Source organism: Mirounga angustirostris, unplaced genomic scaffold, assembly GCF_029215605.1.
Source record: "Mirounga angustirostris isolate CCGP_5_RB_7025 unplaced genomic scaffold, mMirAng1.0.hap1 SCAF_5, whole genome shotgun sequence".
Lineage (NCBI taxonomy): Eukaryota > Metazoa > Chordata > Mammalia > Carnivora > Phocidae > Mirounga > Mirounga angustirostris.
In genome coordinates, this window is record NW_026991713.1 from 134,443,935 (window position 1) to 134,457,801 (window position 13,867).

At 38.2% G+C, this 13,867-nt stretch overlaps 1 protein-coding gene across 2 annotated transcripts in view; it reads left to right on the forward strand.

Moving 5' to 3' along the window:
• GDI2 (GDP dissociation inhibitor 2) overlaps positions 1-13,867 on the forward strand; it is a 31,712-nt gene that overhangs the window by 3,407 nt on the left and 14,438 nt on the right. The window contains exons 2-4 of one of the 2 annotated variants that reach the window (XM_064592113.1): positions 6,465-6,653; positions 8,426-8,525; positions 11,490-11,624. In XM_064592113.1, the coding sequence (XP_064448183.1) occupies positions 6,465-6,653; positions 8,426-8,525; positions 11,490-11,624 (424 nt within the window). The remainder of the gene's footprint in view (positions 1-6,464; positions 6,654-8,425; positions 8,526-11,489; positions 11,625-13,867) is intronic. The other variant, XM_045874476.3, reaches the window with a different exon arrangement.

The window sequence follows — 13,867 nt, forward strand, 5'->3', positions numbered from 1 at the left end:
GTACAAATGTCTTACTTTTGGAAGGTATAAATATCTTGTAGACAGTCTGTATTTTAAATCCATTTCAAGCATACTGGCCCCAAAGGATAGAATTAATATCAGACACATTTTAGCATCTAGAAGTACTAGTGAAATATTTGGTTTGAAAAACCACTAATTAAATGTTTTGGCTCACATTCATGATAATTGGCAATCCCTTCTATCTTCCTTCCCTTGTACCTGATTAAAGACTCTTAGTGGAGTAATGGCTTACCCAATTTCAGTTATTTAAACTGTGACCGTTGTGATCAGTTATGGGTAATAAAAAGGTAAACACCTCTGTGTATAAACGGATAGCTTCTCATATGGAGGGTGACTCTAATAAGAGTTAATATGAGGAAGTGCTAAGTGCTGTAATAGAGCTGCACGACTGGGAATTCAGGCGGGAAGCAGGAAAACCTTCTTAAAGAAGGAGGTATGTAAGCTGGATTTTAAAAATACTGGTAAGCTTTGAGCAGGAGGCATGATTTTCTAGGCAGAGTGAGCAGGATGGATTGGTACTGAGAACAGGATGTATATAAGGAATAGGGAGTTTATTTTGCCTGAAACAGAAGGTATGAAGAGGCGGATTGGGAAATTGGGTTGGAGAGAGGGCCTATCACTAAGAATGTTTAATGTATTAGGCTAAGAAATTTGAACTTATCTTTTAGGCAGTGGGAGAGGATTTTGAGCAGGAAAGATATAATTAGAACCAGTTTCAAGAAAAATGATCTTTTGACAGCATTTAATGAGATGCATTCAAGGGACAGATATTTAAAGGAACATTCTGCTGAAAACATTATTTTTACTATGTTGTTGCTGACATATAATATTGAGATTAACTGATTTAAAAATGTTCTAGTTAATGCATTTTCCCCATAGTTCTAGGTAAGTAGCTTTCAAAAGTCACTTTTCTTTAGTATTAGTTTTTAGGTACCTTGTTTTCCTTATCACATTTTTATGTGCATTTATTTTCTGTTTGGTTTTTTTTGTTGTCGTTTATGTTTTGTTTTTCCTTGTAACAACTTTAAAATTCAGTAGGATTAGAGTTCCGGTGGGTGCTTAGTTTGGTCACTTCGGAGATCTATCAGAATATTAATGTACTCTGAAAAAAAAAAAAAGAATATTAATGTACTCTGGCTCTTTTCTCTTCGAAGCTTGCTCTCTAAGCAGGAAGGGGCTGGGCATTAATTTTTCCAAGACACCAGGATACTCTTTAGTACCACTGACCTAGGAAATCCTGTTTAGGTTGATCGCAGTTCATATATAGGAACACCATGCAGGCCCCTTCGGGACATTAGAGGTATTTTGGCTTAATGTATTTAGGTACTATCCAAATAAGTTACTCTGATTATTGCAACTCTGGTGATACGTGCAGGGTGCTGAAGGGAAGTGAACTTTGTACCACTGATAGGGCCCTTCACGCACCCCGACCTTTAAACCATTTGATCGGTTACCTCTTTTTATGTAGGAGAACATGAAATGCCAGATGAGTGGCAGATGCCATTATCATAAAGAACTTGGATTCTGAAGATGATTTTATAATTTCAGTTACTCTGCATGCGAGTTTGTATTCTTACCCTCCTCAGGGCATTTGTGGGTGAGTTTGAATTAAATGTGGAGTACTCTCATCCATTAGATTAAAAACTAGTATGTTAGTTAATATTCACTAATACATAGATTTTTCTGGTAAAAGTTACCAGTATTGTTGATATATATGATGGGTGGACCAGGTTTTCTAGTGCAAAAAAAGGAAATTAGAGTGTTTTCTCTGGCTTTAATGTGCTTTGCTTGTTATTCTGTATTCATCAAATAGGTAGTAGTACTGAATTTTAATTTTGAGTGAATTTTGTAAGATATTGAAATTTTAAGATCATTAATGTATGCCCTATGCCCAGATATGATTGACAGATTTTATCAGGGATTTAGTTCATCCCATGCTTTAAAGCAAAATGTAAAGTATTACACTTATGCTACTATGTATTTTATTCTTTTGGCAATGTAAAAGCAATCTTTTATAGAGGGGCTTAGGAGAATCCATGAACCTGAAGATTTAACTAGCTTTTGTCATATTTGTTCCAAGTGATGCCTCTAAGAGTTGTTACCAGCTCTTTGGACTTCAATGAATCTTTAAATTATTGAGCCCTTTATTTAGCCTCCACCTTTAGTGCTTGCTTTAGAGCCATGGTCCAGTGAGTGAATCATGCTTATTTGTAGGGGAGTGTGGAAAGTTATATATAGAAGATATGCAACACTCAGAGTTGCTTGGTGTGATTTTGCTTCCAAAAATTGAGCTCTGGAGACTGCCTTTGTCGGCTGGAAATAGGACTGTTTCATCTTCCTCTGTTTATGTCGTAACCTGTTTTTGTGAATGTCAATTTTATTTTACTTTCGTGTAATATATTGAACCATATATGTTAGTGCTTCCTTGGATTTTGTTTTTTGGACAAGTGAATTGCTTTTGATAAGATTAGGGTTGATTTTTGTAGTTGTAAAATGCCTTCAGTTTTCTTTATCAAGACATCATTAAAGTGGAAAGGCAAGCCACAGAATGGAAGGTTTGCAGTGCATAGAACCAGTAAGGCACTTTTATCTATCCGAAATATAAAAAGAACTTTTATATAGCAGTAAGAAAAAGAAACCCATTTTTAAAAAGAGCAAATAATTTGAATAGGCACTTATCAAAAGATACCGTAATTATCAGTAAACTATAAAAAATAAAAAACTGCTCAACCTCATTAGTTGTCAGGAAATGCAAATTAAACCACATCCTAACTATAGAATGGCTAAAATTAAAAAGACACAAGTGTTGGGCAAGGATTTGAAACAACAGGAACTTTCATACATTGCTGTGACAAAAGTGTAAATTAACCATTTTGGAAAGTTGTTGGGAGTTATCTGCTGAAGTTGAACATAGTTGTGCTTTCCTTGATATATATCCAACAAATGCATAATAAAAACATGTTGAGAATATTTATAGAGCATTATTTATGAGAGTCAAAACTGGCAATTGTCCACATGCCCATTAATAGTAGAATGGATAAATAAATTGTCATATATTCATGTGGCATATTCATTCAACTAAAGCCTCTACTGCTTTGTTACCCAGACTGTGGTCCTTGGATCACCTGCTTCTGCAACACCTGAGAACTTACTAGAACTGCAGGTTAGGCCTCACGCCGAGTATACTGAATCAAAATCTACAGTTTAGCATGATCCCCAGTTTTTTTTTTTTTAAAGATTTTATTTATTTATTTGAGAGAGAGAGCACATGAGAGGGGGGAGGGTCAGAGGGAGAAACAGACTCCCCGCCGAGCAGGGAGCCCGATGCGGGACTCGATCCCAGGACTCTAGGATCATGACCTGAGCTGAAGGCAGTCGCTTAACCAACTGAGCCACCCAGGCACCCCCCAGTTTTTTGTTTTAAGTAGGCTCTAAGCCCAACGTGGTCCAGTGATCTAGAGTCCCATGCTCTACTGACTGAGCCAACCACGTATCCCTAGCATGATCCCCAGTTGATTCTTAAGCTTATTCAAGTTGGAGCAGCACTGCTTTAGTAATGGTTCTTGAAATTGGTCCTGGATCAGCCTCATTAACATTACCTGGGAACTCGTGTGAAAGGCAAATTCTCAGCCCCAACCCACTTCTGTGGATGGGAGTCCCGCAGTCTGTTTTAACGAAGCCTCCATGTGATGCGGATGCAAAGTGAAGTTTGAAAACCTGCTTCGAATTTACATTTCGAACACGTTCACAGGTGGTACTGATTTGGGAAGCACTCTTTGAGATCCATCCACTGCTTGCAGGCTTAGGCAGACCTTCTGTAAAGGTCTATGTTGGAAATAGGTTATGCAGGCTCTACAGTCTCTGTCACAACTACACTTCTACCGTGGTACAGAGAAAACAGATGTAGACAATATGTAAATGAATGGATGTTTACCAATAAATCTTTACTTATGAAAATTGTATGCAGACTGGACTTGGCTCCTGTACTTTGGGGACCCCTGCTCTGTAGCAGTGAGAATAAGTACATTTTAAGAACACACAAAACATAATTTGGACGAATCTTGTAAACATAATGTTGAATAAAAGGTATATACAAAAAAGATACACTGCATGATTCCATCTGCACTCTTAGAAATCATGAGAGGGTGTGGGGTGTGGGGTTGTAGTTAGGACTGGAATAGGGCATGAAATGGCCTGGAGCACTCATAGTGTTTGTGTCTTGATCTAAATAAGAAATGATGCATCTTCCTAGAATAAAATTTGAACCAGACAATAGTTAAAAACCTTTAAAAATACTAAAATGAATAGATACATTATGGAGTAAAATTAGAAATACATATGAATTTTTAAAATAAAGGTATCAAAGTCAGGCTTCTAGGGGAGTGAGATTGTTCTCTGCTACCTAGGGTCTTTGGGGTAAATTTGAAAAGCTCTAAGGATTAATGACGATACATGGAATTTCCCTTTTCTTAAAAAAAATAAAATAAAGCCTTGATCACCAAAACCCAGGTGTAAAGAGTTTTGAGTGAATGTGTATCCCATCTCTGTGTTTCTTCTCATTAATTCATTAATCATATTCTTTCTTGATTTTCCCCCTCTATCTTGATAGGGTATATCTTAGTATGAGACTGGGACATTTATAATTCTCTATTGCCAATTTATTTGTTATCCTGGATGCTTCCTTTAGAGCTCTAGTTCTCAAACTCTTTGGCTTTGGGATCTGTTTACACTCTTAAAAATTAAGGACCCTGAAGAGTTTTGTTTATAAGGGTTATATCTATCAATATTTATCATTAGAAATCAACACAGCAGTTTTTAAAAATATTAATTCACTTAATGATAAACCCATTACATGTTAACATGAATACGTTTTACAGAGTGTAACTGTATCTTCCAAAACAAAAGTGAGAAGAGTATCATTGTTTTACATTTTTTAAAAGATTTATTTATTTTTCAAGATTTTATTTATTTTAGAGAGTGAGCATGGGCAAGTGGGGGTGGGCAGAGAGAGGCAGAGAGAGTCTTAAGCAGACTCCTTGCTGAGCGTGGACTCTGCCGTGGGGCTCGATCTCGCAACATGAGGCGAAACCAAGAGTCTGTTGCTCGACCGACTGCACCACCCAGGTGCCCCTGTTTTACATTTTCTGCACATCTCTTTAATGTCTGGCTTGAAATATAGCTGGATTCTCATCTGCTGTGGTGTTCAGACTTTTGTGAGATACTGCCCTAGCTGAAGTATATGAAGAAAATCAGGCTCATACCGATGTGTAGTTGGAATAGGGAGGAGCGCCTTTCACATCGTTGTGGATATTCTTTGATTTATACCAAAACATAAATGGCAGGTTTTTTTAAATGATTATAGTATGAAATCTGTAACCACACCTGCCAAATACCTACGTCTGAATAAATTGATCAGTTGTTCTTTCAAATAAAAATGATGATCCATGAAAAAAAGTCGCTAGTTCAGCTTAACAAACCAGTTGTACAAAAGATTTTCCTTGAGCCAGAGTTACTTTATGTGGACTTCCCATTTTGTTACACAGAGTATTAAAGAGGTGGGCATTCAAGGGGGTACATTAACAGGTAATTTTTTTTAAAGATTTTATTTATTTATTTGACAGAGACACAGCGAGAGAGGGAACACAAGCAGGGGGAGTGGGAGAGGGAGAAGCAGGCTCCCTGCAGAGCAGGGAGCCTGATGTGGGACTCGATCCCAGGACCCTGGGATCATGGCCTGAGCCAAAGGCAGTCGCTTAATCGACTGAGCCACCCAGGCACCCTAACAGGTAATTTTTAATGCTTCATCAAGGACATTCTTAAGTGAAATTAGCCTTGTTTTTTTGTGTTTTTTAAACTGTGAGCGCCTGGTGGTGTAGAGTATAATGATTGGCACAGTGTGGACCTTCTGCCCTAACTTTTCTCTACCATTGGTCTTGCACCATCGGTGCTGATGTCAACACAGTGAAAAAATAGTGAATAATGTCTTAGTGTTATGAAAATAGTCTTAACCTTGAGGCCCATGGGGTTCCACAGACCACACTTGGAACCCTAGTCGCTTTAGGGCTTTGTCCTTAAGTTACGCCATGTATTATACATACGTAAGTATTAGTTACTATAAGAGTGTTTAATGAGGGGCTTTTATTTTATTTTATTTTTTAAAGATTATTTGAGAGAGCATGTGCAAGCATGAGTGGTGGCGGCAGGGGAGAGAAGCAGACTCCTGGCTGAGCATGGAGCTCGATGTAGGGCTCGACCCCCGGACCCTGAGATCACGACTCGAGCCAAAATCAAGAGTCAGATGCTCAACCGACTGAGCTGCCCAGGGGCCCCTAATGAGGGGCTTTAAAAAAAAAAAAAAGTAGCTGGCGGGGTGGGGGAAGTGTCTGTTTGAAACATGTGGTAACACTTCACTTCTTTTGAAGATACTTTTGCTTTCCCTGTAGGAATGTATCCTGTCAGGTATAATGTCAGTGAATGGGAAGAAAGTTCTTCACATGGACAGAAACCCATATTACGGAGGAGAAAGTGCATCCATAACACCCCTGGACGATGTAAGCATTGGAGCAAACTCGTGTGCCTTTCCTTCTCTGAAACTCGTACTCGTGCGTCTCAGCCTTACTCCTCATGGACAGGTTTGGTTTTCTTACCTAGACTGTCTGTAGCCTCCCATTTTCTCAGGGCCGGCTAGTTTTAGGGCTTGCTGGCCTGTCAGTTGGAGCCTCACTGCCGTCTGCAGCAGTTATCGGTTATCTCCTGAAGGGCAGGGTATGGACTTCTGATGGGGATTTAATACATGCCGAGCACAGTGCCAGAGCTTTCCACCTAGTTTTATGTGTCCCTCCAGTTAGTCAAAGAGGGATTTTTATCCCCATTTTTCAGATGACAAAGTAGTCTGTGTGACTAAAATCACAGAGAAGGATTGTGAACCTAGGTTGTAAGATTCCAGAGCTTTAGTTCCTTTTACTCTACTCCCCCGCTTCCTGCTTTTTTAGACTGGGCAAACGAAGCATTTCCAAAGTGTGTTTTGCTGAATATTTCTCTGTGAGGTTTGTTCAGCATCCACATGCGTGGATACAAGCCGTACTGCGTGTTACCAGAGATACACAGATATCAGTTATTATCAATCATGACTGATGAAATAGACTTCATATTTTTATCAAAATTTTTTTCTGTATTCAGGCCTACAGAAAAGTTGAAAGAATAATACCAGTGGATCAACCTTCCATCTGGATTTAGCAGTTAACATTTTGCAATATTTGCTTTATGTCTTTTTTTGTTATTGGTTTGAATCTTTGAAAGTAATAGACATCATGATACTTGACCTAAATATTTCAGCATTCAGTGGCTAAAAATAACATTCTCCAACGTGATCATAATATCATTCGTTATCACATTTAAGGAAATTAACAGTAATATCCAGACCACAGTCAGATTTCCCAGTGATGCCAAGAATGTCTTATATTGTGTGTGGTGGCGGTGGTTTTTTTTTTTTTTTTTTTTTTAACTACTTCAAACATTGCTTTTGGTGTTGTTTCTCTTTATTCTTTTAGTCTACAGAAATCTCCCCACTTTTTTCTTCCGAAAAGTCCAAGCTAGCTTATAATAAGAAAGCATTGTTGTGTAGTTCATATTGCATCACATCAGAAAGCATAGAATGTCTGAACTCCCTCACTCTTCATGATGCCAACTCTGACCCGAGGTAAAGCAATGACCACCAGATCTCTTCATTGTTAATAATCTGTACAAGTTGGCATCATTACTTCCACCCTGCCTACACTTATTAGTCTTCAGTAAGGTGAGCAAGCTTTTTTCCCCCCTCCCCAGTGAATATACTCAAGGACTTGGGGATTTTTTATTAGTAAATATACCAGCTTTGCTTATTCGCTTCCACGTTAGCAATAAAATGAGTATTCCCAAATTTTAGACCATAAGCTTCTTTTTATCTAGAGCTCCTACTCAACTCATGAAACTTATAAATTAGCTGGAACTAACTTTAATTGTCTTTTTTGATTTGAAGAATCCAGAATTTATTTTTGACTCCTTCCATAACTACGGAAGCAAAATTAAGCCTTTTTGTTAGCTTTTTATTCAGGAGAGAATGAGTTTAAATGATTTCTACAAATGGTGCATCTGCAGAGCTAGTGTGTTATTGACAAATTGTTTTTGTTCTTTTCTGCTAGTAAAAAATACTACCTCTGTAATACTTATTTTAGCATTCATTAGTAGTGTATTTAACTTAGCTGTGTATTGGGATTTCTCTAAAAATTTTATCTGATAAAAAATGCCGTTATACTTTACCTCATCCTCTGGTGGTGAGTTATTATACCAAAACCACGTCGTGGAAGAATAGCATAATGAAAAGTAAATTTTGTTACATTATGGGTCATTTTTGTTTTGGTTTTAGTTATACAAACGATTTAAAATACCAGGAGCACCACCAGCATCGATGGGGAGAGGAAGAGACTGGAACGTGGACTTAATCCCTAAGTTTCTCATGGCCAATGGTAAAGCATTCTGACATTTATGGCGGTACATTGAATCCGATTTAAAAGTAGACTCTAGCTCTTGACAGAGAGTGTTACTCCAGGTATGTGAAAATAGATTTTGTTAATGGCAACAGTTTGGTGAGTAGACTGTGGGCCATTAGAGGCATCTGGAGTCAGTAAGAATGGAGGAGGGGGTGACTCCTTCCTAATTGGTTCTGGAGACATAAAGTTAGGACATGACACAGTGTGTATGAAAACCGGAAGTGTCTATAGCACTCTTCTCTCAGGCTTCCCTGACAGTCTCAGATAACTGGGCCTTTAGAAGCAGTTTTTTCCTAGTTTGGAGGCTTTTAAAATTATTTTTCACATTTTTCTCATATTTTTAATTAGGGGAGCTAAACTGCTGTGATATTAGTGCCTTTTCCTGAAATGACATTAAAAACTAGGTTGTTGGTATGAAGTCTATTTATGTCCCATGAATTAAAGTATGAGCTGCCCTTTCCCGTTTTGGGGTTTTGTTTGTTTTTTTGGTTTTGAGTTTATATTCTATAGTTTCTTTTAGTGGAATGATCTTACTTGAATTTTCTCTGAAATTTATTTATTTAAGAAGATTTTATTTATTAGAGAGAGAGAGCACAAGCAGGGGGAGTGGCAGGCAGAGGGAGAAGCAGACTCCCCTCTGAGCAGGGAGCCCGATGCGGGACTCCATCCCAGGACCCTGGGGTCATGACTTGAGCCAAAGGCAGATGCTTAACCGACTGAACCACCCAGGCACCCTTCTCTGAAATTTAAAGTTACCTATCTAAAATTCTTTTGAAATAAATTGAAAGCACTTTTTTTATTATATGAGTAGTAAAGTTATTTCATTAAAATTAGAAAACACAGATAAGCAGATAGGAAATAAAATTTATATAACCAGAATCTCACCATCGATAATCATGGTTAATATTTTGGTGTATAACCTGCCAGGCTGTGTGTGGGTGTGTGTGTGTGTGTTGTTGAACCTCACCATATGCCCCTAGACATATAGTGTGGGGAAAGAGACAATGATTTTTTTTTAAAATTTTATTTTATTATGTTATGTTAATCACCATACATCATTAGTTTTTGTTAGAGACAATGATTTTTTAAGGCTTTTATTTTATATTGCCTGATCTGATTCTCACCAGTAGCCTGTGGGACTGACCCTTTCCTAGTACCTTTACTAAGCCTGAGTATTCTTTATTTTAATTTTTTTAAAAAATTTTATTTATTAGAGAGAGAGTGCCTGTGCACAAGCTGGGAGAGGGGCAGAAGAAGAGGAAGAGGGAGAGAGAATCTGAAGTAGACCTCCCCCTGCTGAGCACAGAGCTGCATTCAAGGCTCGCTATCACGACTCTGGGATCATTACTTGAGCCGAAACCAAGAGTCAGATGCTTAACCTACTGAGCCACCCAGGCGCCCCATCTTCATTTAAATTTTTGTCACTTAGTCATACGTAAAGGCAAAATAATGGATTGATTATTTATTTATTTTAAGTTGGCTTCACGCTCAACATGGGGCTTGAATTCATGACCGCAAGGTCAAGAGTCACATGCTCTACCCATTGAGCCAGCCAGGCGCCCCATGGATTTTTCAAAAGTATCTGTTCGTTAGAGAGTGGAATGATTTCTAGATGTTTATTGACTTTCATATTGGCCAGCCTTAGGCTTTGTACATTTTTCTTTTGAGGTTTTTAAATTTTTCTTTATCCATGTGAAAGAGCTCTTTATAAAGACCATGGAATAAATACTCCTAGTGTATTTGAAGATATCTTTTCCAATCTGTGATTGGTTTGTATGTACCTGTGTTGTATTTTTCTTTCGTACATAAGCTTTTACTTTTCATGTAGCTATATAGATTGATTTTTCTTCTTTTTACTGTTTTTGATTTGGAAGGGTATGCTTAAAATTTTTCTCTTTACCTCAAGGTTATAAAAATACTAATATTTGCTATTAAAGGTTTTATAGTTTAATTTTTTCATTATAAAAATCACCTATTTTACCTTATAAGTTAATTTATGTGTTATCCTGTTTGAGAGTAAATTTCTTTGGTTTATAGACAGATGATATTTTTAATTGTGTGCCTGGTTTTATTCTCTATCTGAAATTAATGTTCATTATATATGTATATATATATATATATATTTTAAAGATTTTATTTGACAGAGAGAGACACAGCGAGAGAGGGTACACAAGCAGGGGGAGTGGGAGAGGGAGAAGCAGGCTCCCTGCTGAGCAGGGAGCGCAATGCGGGACTTGATCCCAGGACCCTGGGATCATGACCTGAGCCAAAGGCAGATGCTTAACGACTGAGCCACCCAGGCACCCCTATATTTATTTTTTTTAAGATTTATTTATTTATTTTAGAGAGGGAGGGGGAGAGGGAAAGAGAATCCCAAGCAGGCTCCATGCACAGCCTGGAGCCCGCAGCGGGGCTTGATCTCATGACTCTGAGATGGTGACCTGAGCCGAAATGAAGAGTCGGATGCTCAACTGATTGAGTCACCCAGGCGCCCATGAAATTAATATTCATTTAATTAGTACAGATTGGATAATATAAACTGCATAACACAAATTCTTGAAAATTTTTGCCTATTAGTTGCCTCTCTTTATAATAGGAACCTAAAGGAAATTCAAACCCATTTGCAGTAGTACTATAATTCTAAACTTCATACCTCTAATAATTATTAATACAGATTTTACAAAAGCAAGTTGATGAAGTTATTAATCTTGAAGTTGTAACATTGAAAACATACTTCTAAATATGCTCAGCAATAGGTATGCATTCTGATTGTCCCGTTTAGAACATGGCATTTGAGACTTTTTGGTAGGGGTTGTTGGACAATGTTAGAAAAAACTGGGAAGCTATTATTATAAGCCAACAATAAATGTACTTTTATTTCTGCTGGTTTTTGAAGGTAGTAAGACTTAACTTATAGTTTGAATTTTGGGACTTTTTTAGGTCAGCTGGTTAAGATGCTGCTTTATACAGAGGTCACTCGCTATCTGGATTTCAAAGTGACTGAAGGGAGCTTTGTCTATAAGGGAGGAAAAATCTACAAGGTTCCTTCCACTGAAGCAGAAGCCCTGGCATCTAGTAAGTAATTTTATTTTATTTCTCACAACATTGAGATTTTACAGTGGAAAGGAATCTTAGAGATCACATTTACTATCCCCTGTCTTGACAGCCATCTGTCCACTCATCCAGTCAACAATATTTATTGAATGTCTGTTCTGGGCAGTTGAGAGTACATCATTGAAGAAAATGTTCAAAAACCCCTACCTCTGAAGCTCAGAGAGGGTTTAAGTGGCTTGTCTCTAGCTCATGGAACTTGGTGCTGGTGTGGGTCAGCTAGTGTTCTTTTTCATACTAATGATAACTCACAAGAGTTATTGTTTTTTGGGGGGTTTCCTGTGTGCTAGGCTCTGGGCTAAACACTTCACGTTCATTTTGTTTTTTGACTCTTGAAACACCTTCACAGGGTAGGGTTTCCATTTTCTAGATGAGGGAACGGAGGCCTGAGATCACATAGTTACGTAAGTGGGAAGGTTAGAGCCGAACCTCTGGTAGTAGTTACTCCAGCGCCTGTGTCCTTCCATCACTGTACTGAGCTGACCACCTGCATCTTATTATCCAACCCGCCAAAAAAGAAAGAACTTTGTTCTGGCAAAACTGATCTTCTAATTGTTGCTGTTGTCATTCTCTGAAATCTGTTTTTAGGAATTCCCAGTGAGTGTGGAGTGATTTTATTCTTTGCCCAAAATGATTTCCTCTCTTGGCTCAACCAGAGATTCCTGGTTAACATTTTCTATTCCTACCTCTTTTCAATAGCAAACATCCCTAAAAAAGACCTTCTCTCCTTGAAGGTGTTTGAGTTGTTTGCGCAGAGCAGTTTGAGAAAGGAGAATTTGGATAGCTAATGGGTGGATGAGTTTTCTACAGTAAATGCTCCAGAGTTTAGGGGAGGGAGCTGTTTGGATTGGGAGAAGTGCCAGTAAATTCTCAGGGATTATTTTGGCTTGAGTGTGGGAAAGTTCTCTCACCTAAAAACCTAATTTGAATTACTTTGGCAGCTTCTCTAACTCCATTTATTTCCTTCTTGCTATCAGGGGAGAAAATGTTGAAAGGTATGATTTACATACACTAGAATTTACCTGTTTTAGTATACAGTTGTATGAATTTTTACCAGATCCCTGTCTTCTCGGCAACTGGTTTTCTAATAATGAATAAGTCTTGAAGTCAGAATGTCAGGGCAGAAAATCCTCGGCAGAACGAACGGGTAAGGAAAGGTGTAGAAGTGGAAAGGTTCAGAAGGGTGAACAAGAACAGTTGTTTTATAATTTTAATAATAGCTAACGTTTTTTGGACATTATGTGCAAGCGTGTATGTACTAAGGCCTTTATGGGTATTCTCTACCCTTCGCTGTCTCTCTGAGATGTGGGTACTAGTATCTTTAGTTTACAGATGGGAAAACTGAAGTATACAAGTATAAAAGCAAAGCCCAAAGTAGCAAAGCTCACGACTGATAGAACTGGTTTGAGGCCAGATTTGTTTGACTCTAGAACCCTGTACTCGTAACCTCTAAATTGTATAGTATAAAAATACAGATTTTTAAAAGCTATTTTAACAACTATACCTTCTAGTTCTTTTTTTTGTTTGTTTTTAATACTAAACATTTCTAGCTTCCATCCCATAGTTGTTTCTTACATAATATGCCACTTTTCTCTGGGAATTCTGATTTGTCCAGATTATCCAATTTACAATACCGTGGGAGCCAGCTGCCAACCTAGACAAAGTACTCCAAGTGTTGTCTGCTCACTCAGTGTCAGTGAGACTAGAACTTTTTTTTTTTTTAAGATTTTATTTATTTCTTTGACAGAGAGAGGCACAGTGAGAGCAGGAACACAAGCAGGGGGAGTGGGAGAGGGAGAAGCAGGCTCCCGGCCAAGCAAGGAGCCCGATGCGGGGCTCCATCCCAGGACCACGGGATCGTGACCCGAGCCGAAGGCAGACGCTTAACGACTGAGCCACCCAGGTGCCCCGAGACTAGAACTTTTCTAGGACGATATATTTCTGTTCATGTGGCCTAAGGTTACATTGGCTTTTTTAGGAGCTGTACTCACTGTTGGTTCTTGGGGCAGTTCCTGTGAAACCTCAAGGTTCCAGTAAATATTTGGTGATTGGTTAAGCATTATTTTAATCAAATTAGTGAGAAGTATCTTTGACCCCCTCAAGTGATGTTGAACATGGATTATGTTCAGAATTGTTTTGAGAAGTTTTCATGAATGGCTTTGAAATGTGTCCAGCAAATTCTTCTGTCGTAATTTAAATCTCTAGCT